At 37.5% G+C, this 20,944-nt stretch overlaps 1 protein-coding gene across 1 annotated transcript; it reads left to right on the top strand.

Moving 5' to 3' along the window:
* Positions 1-943: 943 nt before the first annotated feature.
* LOC130469877 (uncharacterized) lies at positions 944-20,185 on the top strand. The gene is made up of 8 exons (XM_056839395.1): positions 944-991; positions 1,190-1,309; positions 1,408-1,531; positions 2,008-2,113; positions 2,276-2,354; positions 2,459-2,575; positions 2,659-2,677; positions 20,064-20,185. The coding sequence occupies exons 1-8, from the start codon at positions 944-946 to the stop codon at positions 20,183-20,185; spliced, it is 735 nt and encodes a 244-aa protein (XP_056695373.1).
* Positions 20,186-20,944: the final 759 nt, after the last annotated feature.

The raw sequence follows: 20,944 nt of genomic DNA, 5'->3' as shown, positions 1-20,944 counted from the left end.
GACACATCAGGATCTGGAGCTTGAACAACTAGATGTGAAGACATCTTTTCTGCATAGAGAGCTGGAAGAGGAGATATGCATGACTCGGCCATATGGTTTTCGGGTTTCTGGTAAGGAAGACTATGTTTGCAAGTTGAAGAAGTCCTTATATGGAATAAAGCATTCTCCAAGGCAGTGGTATAAGAGATTCGACAGCTACATGATAGAGATTGGCTACACCAGGATTCCGTATGATTGATGTGTTTACTATAGCAAGGCAACAAATGGTTCATTGATTTATCTGGTCCTGTATGTAGATGATATGTTGTTATCTGCAGAGAACAAGTCTGATGTTCAGGAGTTGAAGGATCTCCTTAGTGCTGAGTTTGAGATGAAAGATTTGGGTGCGGCTCGGAAAACTATGGGGATGGAGATTTATAGGGATAGACGCACAAAGAAGCTCTTCTTATCACAGAAGGGATACATTCAGAAGATTTTGTCAAGATTTGGCATGTCTACAACAAAGCTAATAGATACTCCTAGTGCTGCAAATGCACATTTGTCTGTTGCTTTTGCACCTAAGTCTGCTGAGGAGAAGGAGTACAGTTCTAGAGTTCCCTATGCTATTGCAGTAGGAAGCTTAATGTATGCAATGGTCTGCACTAGACCTGACCTGGCACAGTCTGTTAGTGTTGTTAGTAGGTTTATGGGTGAACCTGGAAAAGAGCATTGGCAAGCTGTGAAGAGGATTTTTTGGTACCTTAAAGGTACATCTGATGTTGGTCTCATTTATGGAGGTAATACAGAGTGTTTGGTGACAGGGTTTTCAGACTCAGGTTATGCTGGAGATGTTGACAGTAGAAGATCTATGACTGGTTATGCTTTCACTCTTGGTGGGTCAGTTGTCAGTTAGAAAGCTACTTTCCAACCTACGGTGACTTTGTCTACTACAGAAGCAGAGTACATGGTATTGACAGAAGCAGCAAAAGAGGGAATATGGTTGAAAGAGTTGGTCAGTGATTGAAAGGGTTGGTCAGTGATTGAAAGAGTTGGCCAGTAGTTGAAAGGGTTGGTCAGTTGGAAAGCTACTTTGCAACATACGGTGACTTTTTCTATTACATAAGCAGAGTACATAGCATTGACAGAAGCAGCAAAAGAGGAAATATGGTTGAAAGGGTTGGTCAGTGATTTGGGTCTACATCATGATTAGGTTATAGTGTATTGTGATAGTCTAAGTGCAATCTGTTTAGCTAAGGATCAAGTCCATCATGAGAGGACTAAGCACACCGATGTAAGGTATCATTTTCTGAGAAGTGAGAAGAGAATTAAGGTGAACAAAGTGGGTACTGATGATAACCCAGCCGATATGTTCACCAAGTCAGTTCCACATATCAAGTTTCAACACTGTTTGAACTTGATAAATGTTAGGAGTTGTTGATTGCCCTTTTGAGGGAAAAATCTGAGGCAGAGAGTTTCTGGTACATCAGGCATTATAATGGTGTATCTGGTACATCTTGTATTTGTGAGAGGATTCAAGTCAAGGTGGAGATTTGTTAGAATAATGTCTTGAATCGGTCAAGCCCCTTACTACAACGCCCCAGCACGGGGATCTTGCTGCCTGGTAAGCGAGTCCAGGTGCAGGGGCAACGCCCCCAAACTTTACGGTATCTGTTATTCTGGACTAGGATTATCTGTCTTTCCGCATCTGTTTAGAGAGTACTTTATAAACTCTCTAGGTCATAACCTAGTTGTACTCTGTAATCAGTACTCCTCAAGATCAATAAAATTTTCCTCCCCTCTGCCTGTGGACGTAGCTAACACATTGTTAGTGAATCACGTTAAATCTCTGCGCTCTTTATTGCGTTATTTAATCTTTCTTTGCATCCGTTATAACATTTGTAAGTGTCTCTTTTAGTAAAAATCTGTTTGCGTCACAACTGCCATCTTCTCTTAATACCAGTCATAACACATAGGCTATTGCCTACTAGTGCTTAGTATTTGCAGTTCCCTTGTAAATTATATCATTAGTTACTTGTTTGATTTCTCTTGATCTTGTTTTGTTTCCTTCATCATCTCTTATCCATCAACTCTGCTTCATTCTTTCTTCTCTTTTTGCTTGTAATAGCCATGTGGGGTAGAGAGAGGATGGAGTTTGATTGAAATAATATTTCTAATTGGATCATTGAACTTCATTTGCATTTCATTTTGCTATTCTTCCTAATCATTCCTTGCTTCTTTCTTTTTATCTAGTTGACATAGTATACTGATGTTTTGGCTATGGGTATTTTGATTGCAGAGGTGGCACATTTGTGTTTACCTTCCAAGTTCAATATGTATACCCTTATGAGCCTCCCAAGGTTAAGAGCAAGACAAAGGTAAATAGAATGATTCTACGCGGAATACTGTCTTATGTTACATAATTAAATTGTGCATTCATGGATGTTTTTCAGTTTTCTGACTTTTCATATGCGTCCGGCAGGTATATCATCCTAACATCGACTTGGAGGGTAATGTATGCCTTAACATTCTAAGAGAAGACTGGAAACATGTATTGAATGTAAACATTGCCATCTATGGGTTGTATCACCTCTTCACGGTACTAATATTTCCCTTTATTTAGAAAGTTGTTTGTTTTTTATAAATTCATATATTGCATTATAGTGGGATTTATGTGTGCAGCAACCAAACTACGAAGACCCTTTATAAAAGATTTAGGATTAGAGATGAAATCAGCATAGGACTTAGCTTTTGGTAAAGGGGAAAATAAGAGCAATCTTATTTCTTAAAATGAGAAAAGTGTTTCTTTACAAGGGAGGTCGAGTACTGATGCTGGCAACACTCCCATATGCATTAATATGCATAAGACAAAAATGCTAAAAAGTAATTACAAAATAATTATAACTTAATTTGTGTTGTCAACTTATGACAACTAGGTTCCAGCTGGAATACACTCACTAACACCCCCCCCTCAAACTAGGAGATGACTGAGAATTAGTTATTCCTAGTTTGGAAAGCAAGTATCGATGTTGAGGTCCTGGAAGTACTTTGGTAAACAGATCAGCAAGTTGTGATTGAGTAGGAAAATAAGTTAGTTGAATCAAACCTTCAAGAACTTTATCTCTGGTAAAGTGGCAATCAATCTCGATATGTTTTGTGCGTTCATGAAATACCGGGTTCTTCACAATATGTAATGCTGACTGGTTATTGCAATGAAGAGTGACAGGCTTCAAATCTGACATTTCTAGACACGACCATCTTGTTTGTCACTAAATTGAACACTTTGTATCCCTTTTGTCCCGGAGAATAGCCTAAGAAGACACAAGGATTTGCTCTTGGTTCAAATTTTAATCTATGAGATTTTAGAGTAGAGACATAACAAAGGCAACCAAAAACCCGAAGATGATCAAGATTTTTTGATATTCCATAGAGTTTAGCAAAGGAGTTTAAAAATCTATGCTTTTAAGAGGCATTCTATTTATGAGATAAGTAGCATCGAGGATGCACTCACCGCAAAACTGTAAAGGAACTCTAGATTGAAAGTACAAAGCCCTAGCTATTTCTAAGAGGTGTCGATGTTTTCTTTCAACTACACTGTTTTGCGGAGGTGTGTCTACACAAGATCTTTGGTGCTCTATGACTTTAGCCAAGAATATCTTTTTCATATCACCCTCACAAAGTTCTTGAGCATTATCACTTCTAAGACAAAGAACGGAAGTACAAAACTGTTTTTCAACAAAACAAATAAATTGATCAAGGAGAGCAACAGAATCAGATTTGTATTTCATCAAATGAGTCCAGGTTGTTCGGGTAAAATCATCTACTATGGTAAGAAAGTATTTACAACCGTTTTGTGTAGAATTCTGATAGGTACCCCAAACATCTAAGTGTTACAACTCAAAAGGCCTAGATGTTTTAATTGAACTAGTTGGAAAAGACAATCTAGGTTGTTTAGCCATGGGAAAAATTTGACATAAATTGTCCGCTACACAACTCTTCACATCAAGAGAGCCGTTGACACTCTTTATTTTGTCAAAAGGCATGTGACCTAATCTCAAGTGCCACAATTTTGCATTTTGTAAAGCATTGAAGCAAGCAGAATTTATTGAAGCATGAATAGAAGAACCAGGAAGGATAGAAGAAGACCTTGGATTGATCAAAGCTTCCGAGAGGCTGTATAGACCAGATATCAATTCATCAAGCACAAGAGGCTTGTTCATTGAAAGGCCCTGAAGTAAGCATTTACTGTCAGTAAAGGTTACTGTACAGTTCATATCCTTACACAGTTTAGGAACAGATATCAAATTAAATTGAAAACCAGGGACATGTAAGACATGATTCAGTTCAATCTGATTTCCTTGGAAAAAATTTCCTATGTGTTGAACAAGCACCTTAGAGCCATCAGTGTTAGGTTATGATACATATGACAATTCATAAATCATGCGAAAAAACCATAAAGCCAGGAAAGCATATTATTTACACATATTCATTTAGCATAGTTTAGATGCATACACTTTGTTGCGTGCCTTCCCTAGCTACGCCCGAACCGAACAAGAACAAGTCTTTAGGACTCCAAGTGTCGTCCCTCCGTAGATAGTCCACAGCACGCCCGGATCCACCTTAAGCTTGACCAACTAGGATCGCCCTTAAGGTACTTAGAATTTTCGGCTAGTATAGGCAATTGTATGACTGAATTTTTGCTCTCAAAAATCACTTTGAATACTTGAATACTCTATACAAAATAATGACCCTAGGCCTTTATTTATAGAGGTATGGAAAGGGAATCGTTATCCTATTAGGATACGAATTAATTAAACTAGAATCCTAATAGAATTCTTATTTAATTAATTCATCCTTTTAGGTTTAGGAATTTAATTATATGTCGAAACCTGATGACTTTAGGATTCGTATAGCTCACAAACAAACACACGCACGCACAGCAGCCCACGAGGGGCGCCATGCGCGCGCGCGCAGCCCGCGAGCTCGCAGCCCATTGCCACGAGGCCCACACGCTGCCGCAGCGTTGGCGCGCGCTGGGCCTGCCTTGCGGTGGGCCTGGCCCAGCCTTGGCTGGTGCGTTGTGGCGCGCTGGCTTGCTGGGCGATGGCCCGGCTTCGTGTTGGGCCTTCGTCTGGCAGGCCTCGTCCGATGCTAATTCGTACGATACGCTTCCGATTAATTTCCCGATTCCGGAATTCATTTCTGATACGAACAATATTTAATATTTCCGATTCCGGAATTATTTTCCGTTTCGAACAAATATTTAATATTTCCGTTTCCGGAATTATTTTCCGATTCCGATAATATTTCCGATTCTGACAATATTTCCGTTTCCGACAATATTTCCGATTCCGGCAATATTTCCATTTCCGATAATATTTTCCGATACGTACCATGTTTCCGTTTCCGGCAACATCTACGACTTGGATAATATTTATATTTCCGATACGATCCATATTTTCGTTTCCGGCAATATCATCGTTTCCGGAGCATTCATTTCTTGCCTGTGACGATCTCAGCTCCCACTGAAACCAAGATCCGTCGATTCCGAATATCCATAGCATTAAATACTCCATCCGTTTACGTACTATTTGTGTAACCCTACGGGTTCAGTCAAGAGTAAGCTGTGGATTAATATCATTAATTCCACTTGAACTGAAGCGGCCTCTAGCTAGGCATTCAGCTCACTTGATCTCACTGAATTATTAACTTGTTGATTAATACTGAACCGCACTTATTAGACTTAACATAGAATGCATACTTGGACCAAGGGCATTATTTCCTTCAGTCTCCCACTTGTCCTTAGGGACAAGTGTGCATTTCCTAATTCCTTTGTCGCTCGATGCTTGCTCTTGAACATAAGGTAAGAGTTGTCATCCTTATTATGTCCAGAGGTGTTCCTCGGTTTCAGAGTTCAACTGATCAAATAGACAGATAATCATAGCCTATGATTCATCCGAGCACGGCCATGCATTTCACAGTTTCTAGCTCTCCGAGTGGCCTTGTACAACTTTTAAGCATCTCATCCCGATTTATGGGAGGACAATCCCAATCTTGCGATCTTGAGATTAGACTTCGTTTGATAGGTGATTACCTGAGCGTTGCCTTTATAGCCTCCTTTTACGGTGCGACGGTTGGTCAACGTCAAAGCAACCAGTTCTCAAACAAGTAATCTCAACTCACTTAGGTATTGAGGATTTAGTGTCTATTAATTTTAATGAAATTTACTTATGACAGATTTTCATCTCTTACAGTAAAGTTTCATAGGTCTTGTCCGATACTAGTCTTCCCAAAGTAAGTATCTATGCAAATGATTATGACATTGCCATGTCCACATAATTCAAGAAACAGAACTACTAGTCATCTTGCATTCTAATCGTCTAACATTTTCTATGCGTCCAATTTTATAGAAAACTCCGACCAGGGACCATTTTCAACTTTTGACATTCAAGTTCACTTGATAGACATTTCTTAGTCACAGGACTGGTCCTGACAGTCTATCTTGAATATATCGTCAAATTTGAAGGGACTCATCATTTAATACTAAACCAAGATTAAATGGAATATGAAAATACATTTCATATATGATAAATGTTCAACCCCAATGTTTATAACCATGGACCTCAAACCCATCTTTAAAACATTTCATGGAATTCAAAGCTATGCTTGATTTCCAGTGCTACAACGTGAGTGTTGCTTCTCACTTGTTGCATAGGTTTAGTTATCATGCTTTGCCAATCTTAATATCCTTTTCATCGAATGTTCTTCGAGATATGATGATAAGATCTTTTGAGTTTGTTTATTATGTGATCTAGTCTTTCTTACTTCGATAGTGGTTCTACGCATTTTGCAATGAAGAACCATCAAGTTAGCAGACATGTGATCCACCCAAGTTCAATGAAGAACTCATTAATAAAAACAACTCTGTTTTATTGCTTCTTAGGCAATAAGTACTTTTACTTCAGCTGTTTAGGTTGCTAGTGATGCTTTGTTTGGATTTGCTTATCCAAGCAGTTCACAGATATGTGGAAGACTTTCCAGCTGTATCTTAGAACATAGAAATTAATATTTAATTTCCCACGCAACAATTCATGGTCTCCAATCCATGTTGCCATTTCAAAACACGATGCTCTATAGCTCGTCCTTATCAATGGTTAACTCCAAAGGGTCTTTGCTTGATCCTTTGCCAGTGTTTATGCGTGTAGCATCAATATTTAGCATATCTTTATTTCCTTGAATCAAGAACTATTCCTATGTACCTTTTCAAGTACCATAAGTATTCTTAATCTCAATCTAATTGATCTTTACTTAGATCAATAGAGATTGGTATATGTTCGTCATGCCTAAAGTCATACGATACGTTTTTGGCGATCCTCATATTATATCATACATGATAAATTCTTTTGCAGAATAATTCCAATTGAATTCTATTCATGCAACTTTAGCTCATCTAGTTTCAGTAGATACTAAATCCAGCTAAATTCTTTGACATATAATATAGGTTAATAATCTTACTCAGATCCTTTGATGTTTAACTTAGTAAATGCTTATACATAGTTCAAACATTCTTTACTTGGATTTATTCACATGGGTCGAATATCTCCAATGGAGTATTTCGTGTTTGATTTAGTAAATGCCATTACTTAATCCAAAACAATAATATAAGATCTTTGTAAATAGATCTTAATACCCAGTATGTACTAAGTTTCGCCTTGGTCCATCATTGATGAATAATTTCAAATCTAAGTCATTAGCATTTGAATGTTATTTCACAATAGAGAGATATGTGTGTGATACACATAGGACCAATTAAGTTTTATGTACTCCCACTAAACTTCTTATATATCTATAAGAATCATGTACATTTTATGAAACTAAAATACTTATTAGCTTCACTAAAATACATTTCTAATAACCAATTGCTTGCTTAAATCTATACTTAGATTTCTTAAGCTAGCATTCATTTCAAGCATTATTTGGATCCATAAATCCTATGACATGCCATGTACATAGTTTTCTTCCAACATTTGATTGAGGAATACGTTTTGTCATCCAATTGCCATATTTACCAATATGCAATCATTGCTTGAATTATAGACTTGAAGCATTACGATTTTGCATGAGGTTTCAACACAATCCACATCGTGAATTTGCTTGTAACCTTTAGCAACTAATCTAGCTTTGTGTGTGAACACAATTTCATGTTTGATGGTTTTTATCCTTAAAACCAATTTGCAACCAATAGGTGTTAACTTATTCTTGCAAATCAACAAAATTCAATTTTGTCATCAAAAACATTGAGTATGTTTTATGGCCTCTAACCATTTAAAACATTGAGTCTATATATGGCCTCTAACCATTTTAGGGAATCTGGGTTTCGTCATAGCTTTCTTACAAGTCACAAACTCATTAATCTACATGATAATAGTTTGACTGCAAGTTGTAGGTTTCTTCACTATCTAATAGAAAAATCGCATAGCTTCAGTGACCTGAACTCCATGATTCTTCACTATTTAATAGAAGAATCTCATAGTTTCAGTGACTTGAACTCTATGCCTACTTGGGTATAGAACATCAAACAATAGAATATCAATAGCCACTTGAAAGTCCTTTGAATATTCTGTTCTCCTTGAAGCACTTGTAAAGTCTTCTAAGAGATGTCTATTCTTTAAAGCCACTTCTAAAAGTCTTTAAAGAATAAGTTCGGATTTTCTGAAGCACTTCGAAAAGCCTCCGGAATGTCCGTTTATGTTTGTTGTTCGCCTCGAAAACTTTCGAGGTCTATTTTCTCCCACTTGTCATTTTGGAAACGAATCTCCAAAAGGACATTATTTCGAGCAAACAAACATTATGTTCTCAAAAATTCGTGGTAGAAACAATACCCTTGTGTCTCATTTGAATAAATCACAATGAAACATATATCTATACTTGGGCCTTAGTTTGTTGAATAACAAACACTAAGCTCCCACTGAGTTTAGGAACTCTTTAGATATATTATGAAAAGATATTCTGAAATTACTTTTCAATAGCTTTGACGAATTTGGTTTAGTTTGGTGGTAGTTGAGCATTTTGTTTTAGAAATTATAGGAAAATTCTTTATGATTCATCATTGATCGAATCAAGTACTAATTGACTTCGATCATTCCAACTTAGATATGCCATATCTTATGGACCTAGATTGTGAAATTACAACACACAATCATTGATGATCATATTTGGTCTCAAGTAATCATCAACATGATCTAACCTAGATCTTTATGATTTCTTGCCAAGTGGATTTTATACTTCTGAATCTTTGAACTAGCCAAACAGATTCAACTTATATCACATTTGAGTAAATAAACCTATATTCACTCAAATCCATATAAAGTCATAAAATCTTTCTTTAGCTTTGAACTCTATTGTCTAGGCATTCTAACAATAGTTCATATCTTTTGTTACTTTCAACAAGTAAGACTAGTCGTCTTAAATTGATCTAGAAATCAATGAACTTTCAAAAGTCCATCAAAATAGAGCTTTTGAATGTTAACTTGTTGATATGGTCTAAGCAATAATGCCAAAGATTTAGTGGAACTCAAATCAAGGGGTTGATTTGAACCTAGTAAAGTTCTTTAAAGAGTTGTTTGTTTTAATCAAGCATATTGACTCAACCTGTAATTGACCATTTCATTCAAATAAACAAACAAACATTGTTTTTGTTTTCCTTGAATGTGAGTCTTTCTGTGTTTGAAAACAGAAATTTTAGGTTTGTTGATCATGGAACAAAATAGCCATTAAGTTCCAGCCTTTGAAAGGACTTAAAACAAACTAGATGACCCTACAACTAATCTAGCATTACCATGCTTCATTTCCCACTTGTAGGCCATTAGTGTAGCCTAGCTTCCATTGTTTGAGTTATTACCGAAGTAAGAACCTCAAGCGGTATATGATACCAAGGAAGTTTGATTGCTAGGTCACTTCTCTTTAAACATAAACTTATAGGTAGAAACGGAATTGTAAATTCCTTTCATTTGTTCCTTGTTTTCCTATTTCTCGTACTCTTTCTTATAGTCTTAAGAATTGAATTCTCTAGTGTTGACTTTTATACTTTGTTAGACATGTCCAATGTCATTCCAACAAGGTTCTTACCATTTTAATTTATGTTGAATATTTTGTTTCAACTAGATGATCTTACCAGAAGCTTCTAAAGTTCTCTAAGCATCGATCTATTTGAATGTCTAGGGACTAGACTCATTCGAGAATTAAATGGACAAAGATGTTTAGGTTGTTAACCATTGGTAAAGCTGAGCGTTTAAGCTCAATGCTTTATGATCTCAAAACTACAGTGTATTTTGAATTCACAAGCACCAATTGGTTTGCCATTCGACTTTGATGTTCGAAAACAACCATAAAAGTCGCTATAAGAAACGTACATTTTAAATTGCTCATTTTCTCTCATTTCCGTGAATCGTTCTTGAATTCACTACCAATCGAGGAAATTTACTGTTACCTTTCTAAAAGGATTTATTGCAGTGCAAGATATTTAATTATAAACAATAATTAAAACATACATTGAAGCATGCAAAGTCTAAACATTTATCATGAATAATAACTTGAAAATTAAAGCAATCATGTAATTTAAACAAGTCATTAGCATTTTATTCGAGTTTATTGTTCCGGCAGGTGTGAATAAAATGATTCCAAGATCCTAAAATCATTGAAGAACTAAGCACAGTTTGTCGACTTAATCCTAAAACATCTTAGGTAAGCAAAAGCCTTTTGCTAATAGTCTAGAAACTATTCTTGGTTGATAGGTACGTCTAAGCACTTATTAGGTAAACCTATCGATTTTGCCACGACATAAAAGGACTCCTTACTTATATCGTTGAGTTTCACCAAAACTAACATGTACTCACAATTATTTGTGTACCTTGCCCCTTTAGGACCAATAAGTAACACCTCGCTGAGCGAAAACTATTACTAGATTGATGTAAAGGATATCCAAGCAAGTGTATATTTTGGCATGGCACCTTTTAACTCAATTTTTAAGTTTGGAACTTAAAGCTCTTACTATGTTGGTTAGATTTTAAGTGAACTAAAATCCTTAATCATGCAACATAATCAAGCCACAATCTCATGCATATTTAAGACATATTTAAAAGCAATAAATAACTTAAAACATGCATAAGATAAATGTGATCTAGTATGGCCCGGCTTTATCTTGAAGCTTTAACTTCAAAGTCCGTCTTGAAAATCTCCGTGGGAGGCACCATTTTCTTCAAATAGGATAAGCTATAATTAAAAACTAATTACAACTATTTGATGGTACGCAGACCATATTTGAATTGAAAAACAACTTTGGTACTTTGGACCAATTACATTCAAATTAATGGTACGTAGACCATATTTTCTATCCTATTTGGGCCATACTAGTCACTTCATAACCTGCAAAACAGTACATATACAATATATACCATTCACCCATTCATTATCATGAATGGCCCACATAGCTGGTTAGTAAAACACATTATGCATCACGTAAACATTTGCAGCAATTAATCAAGGGCACCAATAATCTACCAATTATTCAGTCCTTATTAATTCTAATCAAGTTGTTTTAACCTTAAGGATTTGTAGACCTAATCAAGAGTTTATGACTAAAAAGGGCTCCCACTTAAACCAATAAATTCATATGCTTTACTAATTTTAAACATAAAAATGTATTTCTAGTCTAACCGGAAACATACAAATTTAATTAAAATTTAAAGCTCATATAAATTTATAATTGAATCCAAAAAGTTTAATTTAATTTCAGTCGTATTTAAATTAATTCATGATTTTAATTTTAGTAAAATAATTAGAATAAATAAAATTTATTATAATTACAATATTCAAAATTAAAATCCAAGAAATTAATTTAAATTATTAATTTTAAAATTAATTAAAATTACGTAAACTGAAAATTTCAAATTAAAATTTCAAAACGATCTAATCGCAACGCAACAATCCCACGCAACGCACGCTCATGGGCCACACGCACACAGCCATTGCTGGCCATGTGCGCGCAGCCCATGCGCTGCGTCGCATCGCTGCTGCTCACCATCGCAAGGCATCAATCGAACACGCGAGCTGGTGCTCGCTGCGCGCGCCAGCGCTCGACGCAACAAGCATGCTGCCGCAGCCCATCGCTGGGCGCAGCGCTCGTCGCACGTCGCAACAAGCAAGCTGCTTGCCATCGCTGGGCGCAGCGCTCATCGCACGTCGCAACAAGCACGCTGCTTGCCATCGCTGGGCGCAGCGCTCGTCGCACGTCGCAACAAGCACGCTGCACGCCATCGCTGGGCGCAGCACTTGTCGCACGCACCATAGCGCTCGTTGCGCGCGAGCGATCGATGCTGGGCGTAGCACTCGTGGCACGCGAGCTTGCGCTCGCTGCGCGCGAGGCTCCGCACGCTTGCGCGAGGCAGTGCGCGCTGTGGCGCAGCTCGCTTGCTGCCCACACGCGACTGCTCGTGCCTTGCTCTCGCCCTCGCCCATTCGCCCATTGCACACAGCCCACGACACAAGCCAGGGCTGCTGCCTTGTGCTCGTGCACCATGGCCTTGCTCAATGCATTCGTACCGCATGGGCGACGAGCTCCCTTGCTCGTCGTCACATGCCCGCACTATACAACACCCCTTAAGGGTAACACGTAGCGTCCATTGCTTTGTGCGTGCAAGTTATATGAGCGAATCGCAAAAAAATTGAAAATTTATATTCAAAATTAATGACAAATTAATAAATAATATTAATTTCATAATTTTAGGGCGAAAAATCGGAAATTTATTATTTAATTGATTTCCGATTAAATGGATTCAATTCTAGGTCATAAAAATTTAAAATTTAACCTAAATTTACAATTTTTATGGTGGTTTTTAATCATAGGTATCTAATTAAATTATAACTAATTATGAAAATCAAATTAATTCTAAATTATTCCAATTTTCAACAAATTAATCATAATTACAAATTAGATTGCATAATTAACAAGGCTAGGCATTCAAACTTGTTAAACATATACAGTAGGTCAATAAAAAATTCAAGATTTATCAACAAGAATCGCAAATATTTAATTTAACATCTTAAATTTACGAAATTTTGCATTCGAAAAACTAAAACCTCCGAAAAGTCATAGTTAGGCTTCGAATTTGAGAATTCTGGGTTCGGACGAAAAAAATTATATTTGTCAAAATTTTAGAATGCCTTTTACATGCGGAATTGACACAAAAATCACTCGATTTGGATGAGTAATGAAGAAACTGCCGAAAAACTGCGTACGTATAATTAAATAAACGCAATTTGCAATTAATTAACAATTACGAAAATTAATCACCCCTTTTAATTCTTGCAAATTTGTAATATTTAACCATGTTCATGCAATTTAGATTATGAAAATAATAAGAGGCTCGTGATACCACTGTGAGGTTATGATACATATGACAATTCATAAATCATGCGGAAAAACCATAAAGCCAGGAAAGCATATTATTTACACATAATCATTTAGCATAGTTTAGATGCATACACTTTGTTGCGTGCCTTCCCTAGCTGCGCCCGAACCGAAAAAGAACAAGTCTTTAGGACTCCAAGTGTCGTCCCTCCGTAGATAGTCCACAGCACGTCCGGATCCGCCTTAAGCTTGACCAACTAGGATCGCCCTTAAGGTACTTAGAATTTTCGGCTAGTATAGGCAATTGTATGACTGAATTGTATCACTTTGAATACTTGAATACTCTATACAAAATAATGACCCTAGGCCTTTATTTATAGAGGTATGGAAAGGGAATCGTTATCCTATTAGGATACGAACTAATTAAACTAGAATCCTAATAGAATTCTTATTTAATTAATTCATCCTTTTAGGTTTAGGAATTTAATTATATGTCGAAACCTGATGACTTTAGGATTCGTATAGCTCACAAACACACACACACACGCACAGCAGCCCACGAGGGGCGCCATGCGCGCGCGCGCAGCCCGCAAGCTCGCAGCCCATTGCCACGAGGCCCACACGCTGCCGCAGCGTTGGCGCGCGCTGGGCCTGCCTTGCGGTGGGCCTGGCGCAGCCTTGGCTGGTGCGTTGTGGCGCACTGGCTTGCTGGGCGATGGCCCGGCTTCGTGCTAGGCCTTCGTCTGGCAGGCCTCGTCCGATGCTAATTCGTACGATACGCTTCCGATTAATTTCCCGATTCCGGAATTCATTTCCGATACGAACAATATTTAATATTTCCGATTCCGGAATTAATTTCCGTTTCTAACAAATATTTAATATTTCCGTTTCCGGAATTATTTTCCGATTCCGATAATATTTCCGATTCTGACAATATTTCCGTTTCCGGCAATATTTCCGATTCCGGCAATATTTCCATTTCCGATAATATTTTCCGATACGTACCATGTTTCCGTTTCCGGCAACATCTACGACTTGGATAATATTTATATTTCCGATACGATCCATATTTTCGTTTCCGGCAATATCATCGTTTCCGGAGCATTCATTTCTTGCCTGTGACGATCTCAGCTCCCACTGAAACCAAGATCCGTCGATTCCGAATATCCATAGATGGAGTATTTAATGCCATTAAATACTTGATCCGTTTACGTACTATTTGTGTGACCCTACGGGTTCATTCAAGAGTAAGCTGTGGATTAATATCATTAATTCCACTTGAACTGAAGCGGCCTCTGGCTAGGCATTCAGCTCACTTGATCTCACTGAATTATTAACTTGTTGATTAATACTGAACCGCACTTATTAGACTTAACATAGAATGCATACTTGGACCAAGGGCATTATTTCCTTCAATCAGGTATGGTAATTTTGTTATTCATGCCATTAACAACTTTGAACGAATTAAACGAGTCCAAGTTAGAGCACATATTATCAGTGGCTCCCGAATCAAGTATCCATTTGTTACTAGTTTGTGAAAGTAAGCAAATAGTACCTGCCAAGTAACTGCTGGAGGCAGTGAACCCGATATTGGACCAGATAGAACAGACTGAATGTTGTCGTCTTTTTTCTCAACTGCATCTTGTTTGCCAAAAATCACCATAGTATCATACTGTTCTGTAGTAAGGTTAGTCGGAATCAATTCATTGGTGTTATTAGATTGTTCATCTACACCATGGGCTGCAGCTGCAATCCTCCTCTCTTTATTGCTCTTGAAACCCGGTGGATAGCCATGGATTTTGAAGCATCGTTCCATGATGTGACCAGGTATTTTACAATGGTCACAGGAAAACAGGGAGTTTCTCTTGTTTCCAAATGAGAGTCTACTATTGTGGTTCCCGGAAGATTCATTTCCACTGTTGTTGTATCCACCTTGATTGTAAAATCTTCCTGAGACATTGCTCTTATGTTGACCAAACACATGCCTTGTAGCATTCTGAAAACTAGGCCAAGGACTATATCCTTTGTGTATATGTCTATCAGAAAACCTTTGTTGCTCAACAGCAAAAGCAACTTGTTCATGATGTGTGGTCATCACACTAAGTTCTCTGTGTCTTTCCTCTTGTATAAAGAGTCTATAGGCTTGAGATATAGTTGGGAAAGATTGCATCATTAGTATTGTACTTTTGACATTAGCATATTTTGGATCAACTTTCATCAAGAAATGAATCAATAGTTGGCTTTGTTGCACTTTAAGAAGCTTATGAGTTAAACTACAACTATAACCAGCACAAGTACAAGTAGGCATCAAATCAAGAATATCAATCTGATCCCATACAACCTTAATTCTTGTAAAAAATTCAGCTATGCTTTCATTTTCATTCTAAGACATTTCAGCAAGTTTCTGTTCTGCAGCATAAAATTGAGGGCCAGAAGTAGTGCCATACCTTTCATGGAGATCTAGCCAAATTTCACGAGCACTTTTGAGATACAATACACTCTTAGCTATTGTAGGATCCAAAGCTTTCAAGAACCAACTGATTATCATATCATTATTGCGTTCCCAGACCTTCAAATCTGGAGAATCCAAAGCCGGTTTTGCCAGACTACCATCAACAAAACTCAATTTGATCCTTGCTGAAAGTCCAATGACCATAGAACGTTTCCAATCACTAAAATTATCTCCAGAAAATGGAGTATTAACGAGTTGCACACCAGAAGCATCATTATGATGCAAGTAATACACCGAAGTCGGATCTTGAGCTTTGCTTAAAGTAGGAGCAGTAGTTTCAATTTCAGACAACATTTTTTTTTTGGAGAGAATTAGTGTTTGATTTGTGAGAAATCAAAAAATTGAAATTAAAAAGAAGTTCCGCTGCAGATTAAAACAACAACTCGAATAGATGAGTTGCTAAATCGCCAAATTTTGAAAATCAGGAAGAAGACGAAGATCGCAAAAAATGGGTATGAATTTCGATGAAACAAAAGCTCAAGAAATTGGGATTAATAGCTGCGGAATTTGATTTAGAATCAGAATATGCAGATCGTAATCCGCTCTGATACCATAAAAGATTTAGGTTTAGAGATGAAATCAGCATAGGACTTAGCTTTTGGTAAAGGGGAAAATAAGAGCAATCTTATTTCTTAAAATGAGAATGCCTTTTACATGCGGAATTGACACAAAAATCACTCGATTTGGATGAGTAATGAAGAAACTGCCGAAAAACTGCGTACGTATAATTAAATAAACGCAATTTGCAATTAATTAACAATTACGAAAATTAATCACCCCTTTTAATTCTTGCAAATTTGTAATATTTAACCATGTTCATGCAATTTAGATTATGAAAATAATAAGAGGCTCGTGATACCACTGTGAGGTTATGATACATATGACAATTCATAAATCATGCGGAAAAACCATAAAGCCAGGAAAGCATATTATTTACACATAATCATTTAGCATAGTTTAGATGCATACACTTTGTTGCGTGCCTTCCCTAGCTGCGCCCGAACCGAACAAGAACAAGTCTTTAGGACTCCAAGTGTCGTCCCTCCGTAGATAGTCCACAGCACGTCCGGATCCGCCTTAAGCTTGACCAACTAGGATCGCCCTTAAGGTACTTAGAATTTTCGGCTAGTATAGGCAATTGTATGACTGTATTTTTGCTCTCAAAAATCACTTTGAATACTTGAATACTCTATACAAAATAATGACCCTAGGCCTTTATTTATAGAGGTATGGAAAGGGAATCGTTATCCTATTAGGATACGAACTAATTAAACTAGAATCCTAATAGAATTCTTATTTAATTAATTCATCCTTTTAGGTTTAGGAATTTAATTATATGTCGAAACCTGATGACTTTAGGATTCGTATAGCTCACAAACACACACACGCACGCACAGCAGCCCACGAGGGGCGCCATGCGCGCGCGCGCAGCCCGCAAGCTCGCAGCCCATTGCCACGAGGCCCACACGCTGCCGCAGCGTTGGCGCGCGCTGGGCCTGCCTTGCGGTGGGCCTGGCGCAGCCTTGGCTGGTGCGTTGTGGCGCGCTGGCTTGCTGGGCGATGGCCCGGCTTCGTGCTGGGCCTTCGTCTGGCAGGCCTCGTCCGATGCTAATTCGTACGATACGCTTCCGATTAATTTCCCGATTCCGGAATTCATTTCCGATACGAACAATATTTAATATTTCCGATTCCGGAATTAATTTCCGTTTCGAACAAATATTTAATATTTCCGTTTCCGGAATTATTTTCCGATTCCGATAATATTTCCGATTCTGACAATATTTCCGTTTCCGGCAATATTTCCGATTCCGGCAATATTTCCATTTCCGATAATATTTTCCGATACGTACCATGTTTCCGTTTCCGGCAACATCTACGACTTGGATAATATTTATATTTCCGATACGATCCATATTTTCGTTTCCGGCAATATCATCGTTTCCGGAGCATTCATTTCTTGCCTGTGACGATCTCAGCTCCCACTGAAACCAAGATCCGTCGATTCCGAATATCCATAGATGGAGTATTTAATGCCATTAAATACTTGATCCGTTTACGTACTATTTGTGTGACCCTACGGGTTCATTCAAGAGTAAGCTGTGGATTAATATCATTAATTCCACTTGAACTGAAGCGGCCTCTAGCTAGGCATTCAGCTCACTTGATCTCATTGAATTATTAACTTGTTGATTAATACTGAACCGCACTTATTAGACTTAACATAGAATGCATACTTGGACCAAGGGCATTATTTCCTTCAATCAGGTATGGTAATTTTGTTATTCATGCCATTAACAACTTTGAACGAATTAAACGAGTCCAAGTTAGAGCACATATTATCAGTGGCTCTCGAATCAAGTATCCATTTGTTACTAGTTTGTGAAAGTAAGCAAATAGTACCTGCCAAGTAACTGCTGGAGGCAGTGAACCCGATATTGGACCAGATAGAACAGACTGAATGTTGTCGTCTTTTTTCTCAACTGCATCTTGTTTGCCAAAAATCACCATAGTATCATACTGTTCTGTAGTAAGGTTAGTCGGAATCAATTCATTGGTGTTATTAGATTGTTCATCTACACCATGGGCTGCAGCTGCAATCCTCCTCTCTTTATTGCTCTTGAAACCCGGTGGATAGCCATGGATTTTGAAGCATCGTTCCATGATGTGACCAGGTATTTTACAATGGTCACAGGAAAACAGGGAGTTTCTCTTGTTTCCAAATGAGAGTCTACTATTGTGGTTCCCGGAAGATTCATTTCCACTGTTGTTGTATCCACCTTGATTGTAAAATCTTCCTGAGACATTGCTCTTATGTTGACCAAACACATGCCTTGTAGCATTCTGAAAACTAGGCCAAGGACTATATCCTTTGTGTATATGTCTATCAGAAAACCTTTGTTGCTCAACAGCAAAAGCAACTTGTTCATGATGTGTGGTCATCACACTAAGTTCTCTGTGTCTTTCCTCTTGTATAAAGAGTCTATAGGCTTGAGATATAGTTGGGAAAGATTGCATCATTAGTATTGTACTTTTGACATTAGCATATTTTGGATCAACTTTCATCAAGAAATGAATCAATCGTTGGCTTTGTTGCACTTTAAGAAGCTTATGAGTTAAACTACAACTATAACCAGCACAAGTACAAGTAGGCATCAAATCAAGAATATCAATCTGATCCCATACAACCTTAATTCTTGTAAAAAATTCAGCTATACTTTCATTTTCATTCTAAGACATTTCAGCAAGTTTCTGTTCTGCAGCATAAAATTGAGGGCCAGAAGTAGTGCCATACCTTTCATGGAGATCTAGCCAAATTTCACGAGCACTTTTGAGATACAATACACTCTTAGCTATTGTAGGATCCAAAGCTTTCAAGAACCAACTGATTATCATATCATTATTGCGTTCCCAGACCTTCAAATCTGGAGAATCCAAAGCCGGTTTTGCCAGACTACCATCAACAAAACTCAATTTGATCCTTGCTGAAAGTCCAATGACCATAGAACGTTTCCAATCAGTAAAATTATCTCCAGAAAATGGAGTATTAACGAGTTGCACACCAGAAGCATCATTATGATGCAAGTAATACACCGAAGTCGGATCTTGAGCTTTGCTTAAAGTAGGAGCAGTAGTTTCAATTTCAGACAACATTTTTTTTTTGGAGAGAATTAGTGTTTGATTTGTGAGAAATCAAAAAATTGAAATTAAAAAGAAGTTCCGCTGCAGATTAAAACAACAACTCGAATAGATGAGTTGCTAAATCGCCAAATTTTGAAAATCAGGAAGAAGACGAAGATCGCAAAAAATGGGTATGAATTTCGATGAAACAAAAGCTCAAGAAATTGGGATTAATAGCTGCGGAATTTGATTTAGAATCAGAATATGCAGATCGTAATCCGTTCTGATACCATAAAAGATTTAGGTTTAGAGATGAAATCAGCATAGGACTTAGCTTTTGGTAAAGGGGAAAATAAGAGCAATCTTATTTCTTAAAATGAGAAAAGTGTTTCTTTACAAGGGATGTCGAGTACTGATGCTGGCAACACTCCCATATGCATTAATATGCATAAGACAAAAATGCTAAAAAGTAATTACAAAATAATTATAACTTAAGTTGTGTTGTCAACTTATGACAACTAGGTTCCAGCTGGAATTCACTCACTAACACTTTAAATCATGATGCAACTGTTGTGTTGAGGGATAATCCGAAAATGTATGAATCGAATGTGAGAAGTGCTATGGCAGGGGGTTATGTGAGTGAAACTTTCTTTCGGAGGTGTGTTTCTTGAGGGTTATGAAGCTGTAAACTTTGACGCCAAAGGGTCCCGTCTGAATTCCCGGATACCTTTAAAACTGTACCATTTTAGCCAGGAGTGTACGTATTTGATCCTTGGCATACTCTGTTGCAATAAGAATTTAGCCAAGTGACTTAAAATTTCGAAATATTGGTTAACCCTAGTTATGCAAATATCTTTAGTACTGTATTTGTTTTGCCTCCATCGAATGTATCTACTAAGGAGGTGGAGAACAAATTTCATCTTGTGAAGAGAAGGAGATTAAAAATGTTAGATCGGGCATCTTGTACACATTTGAAAGCAAACTAATTCTTGACTCCAGTGAATTCGTACATTTTTCACGTCTGTGTTCACCTTTGTGGCTTAGTTGCGATGCGCCTGTTAGAGAGATTCAAGCCTGGCCATAACCATGTTTAAAATTGGACACAGCACAGGGCCCAATATTTGAAGGCCCCTCAAAATGTGAAAAAATAGCCAATTATATATATATATAAAAAAAGTCATGTGTGAAAGGATTGCAATGCCCACATGAATGATATGGGCCCTTCAAATCTCACATTTTCTTTTCTCTATTAGTCAATAAGAAAAAAATGGATGAGGCATTTAATTTAGGGCCTAACTTTGGTAAGTAGCACGGGGCCTCCACTTACATTGGACCAGGCATGCATCTAACATGAAATTAAAGAAACTGCAACAAAACAAGAAAAGTAATAACGAATAATATATGGTACCACCAGCATAGAAAGTCAAGTA

The sequence above is a fragment of the Spinacia oleracea genome, chromosome 3 (genome assembly GCF_020520425.1).
Source record: "Spinacia oleracea cultivar Varoflay chromosome 3, BTI_SOV_V1, whole genome shotgun sequence".
Lineage (NCBI taxonomy): Eukaryota > Viridiplantae > Streptophyta > Magnoliopsida > Caryophyllales > Amaranthaceae > Spinacia > Spinacia oleracea.
Note: the sequence above shows the minus strand (reverse complement) of the source record. Positions and strands in the feature narration are given on the sequence as shown.

Excerpts from the sequence above, each read along its gene's own strand:
- LOC130469877 (XM_056839395.1), top strand. The coding sequence starts at position 944 with ATGGTATTGACAGAAGCAGCAAAAGAGGGAATATGGTTGAAAGAGTTG. Across the intron at positions 1,310-1,407 it reads GAAGTGAGAAGAGAATTAAG|GAGTTGTTGATTGCCCTTTT; the intron begins GTGAACAAAGTG and ends GATAAATGTTAG. Across the intron at positions 2,355-2,458 it reads AGGTTAAGAGCAAGACAAAG|GTATATCATCCTAACATCGA; the intron begins GTAAATAGAATG and ends TGCGTCCGGCAG.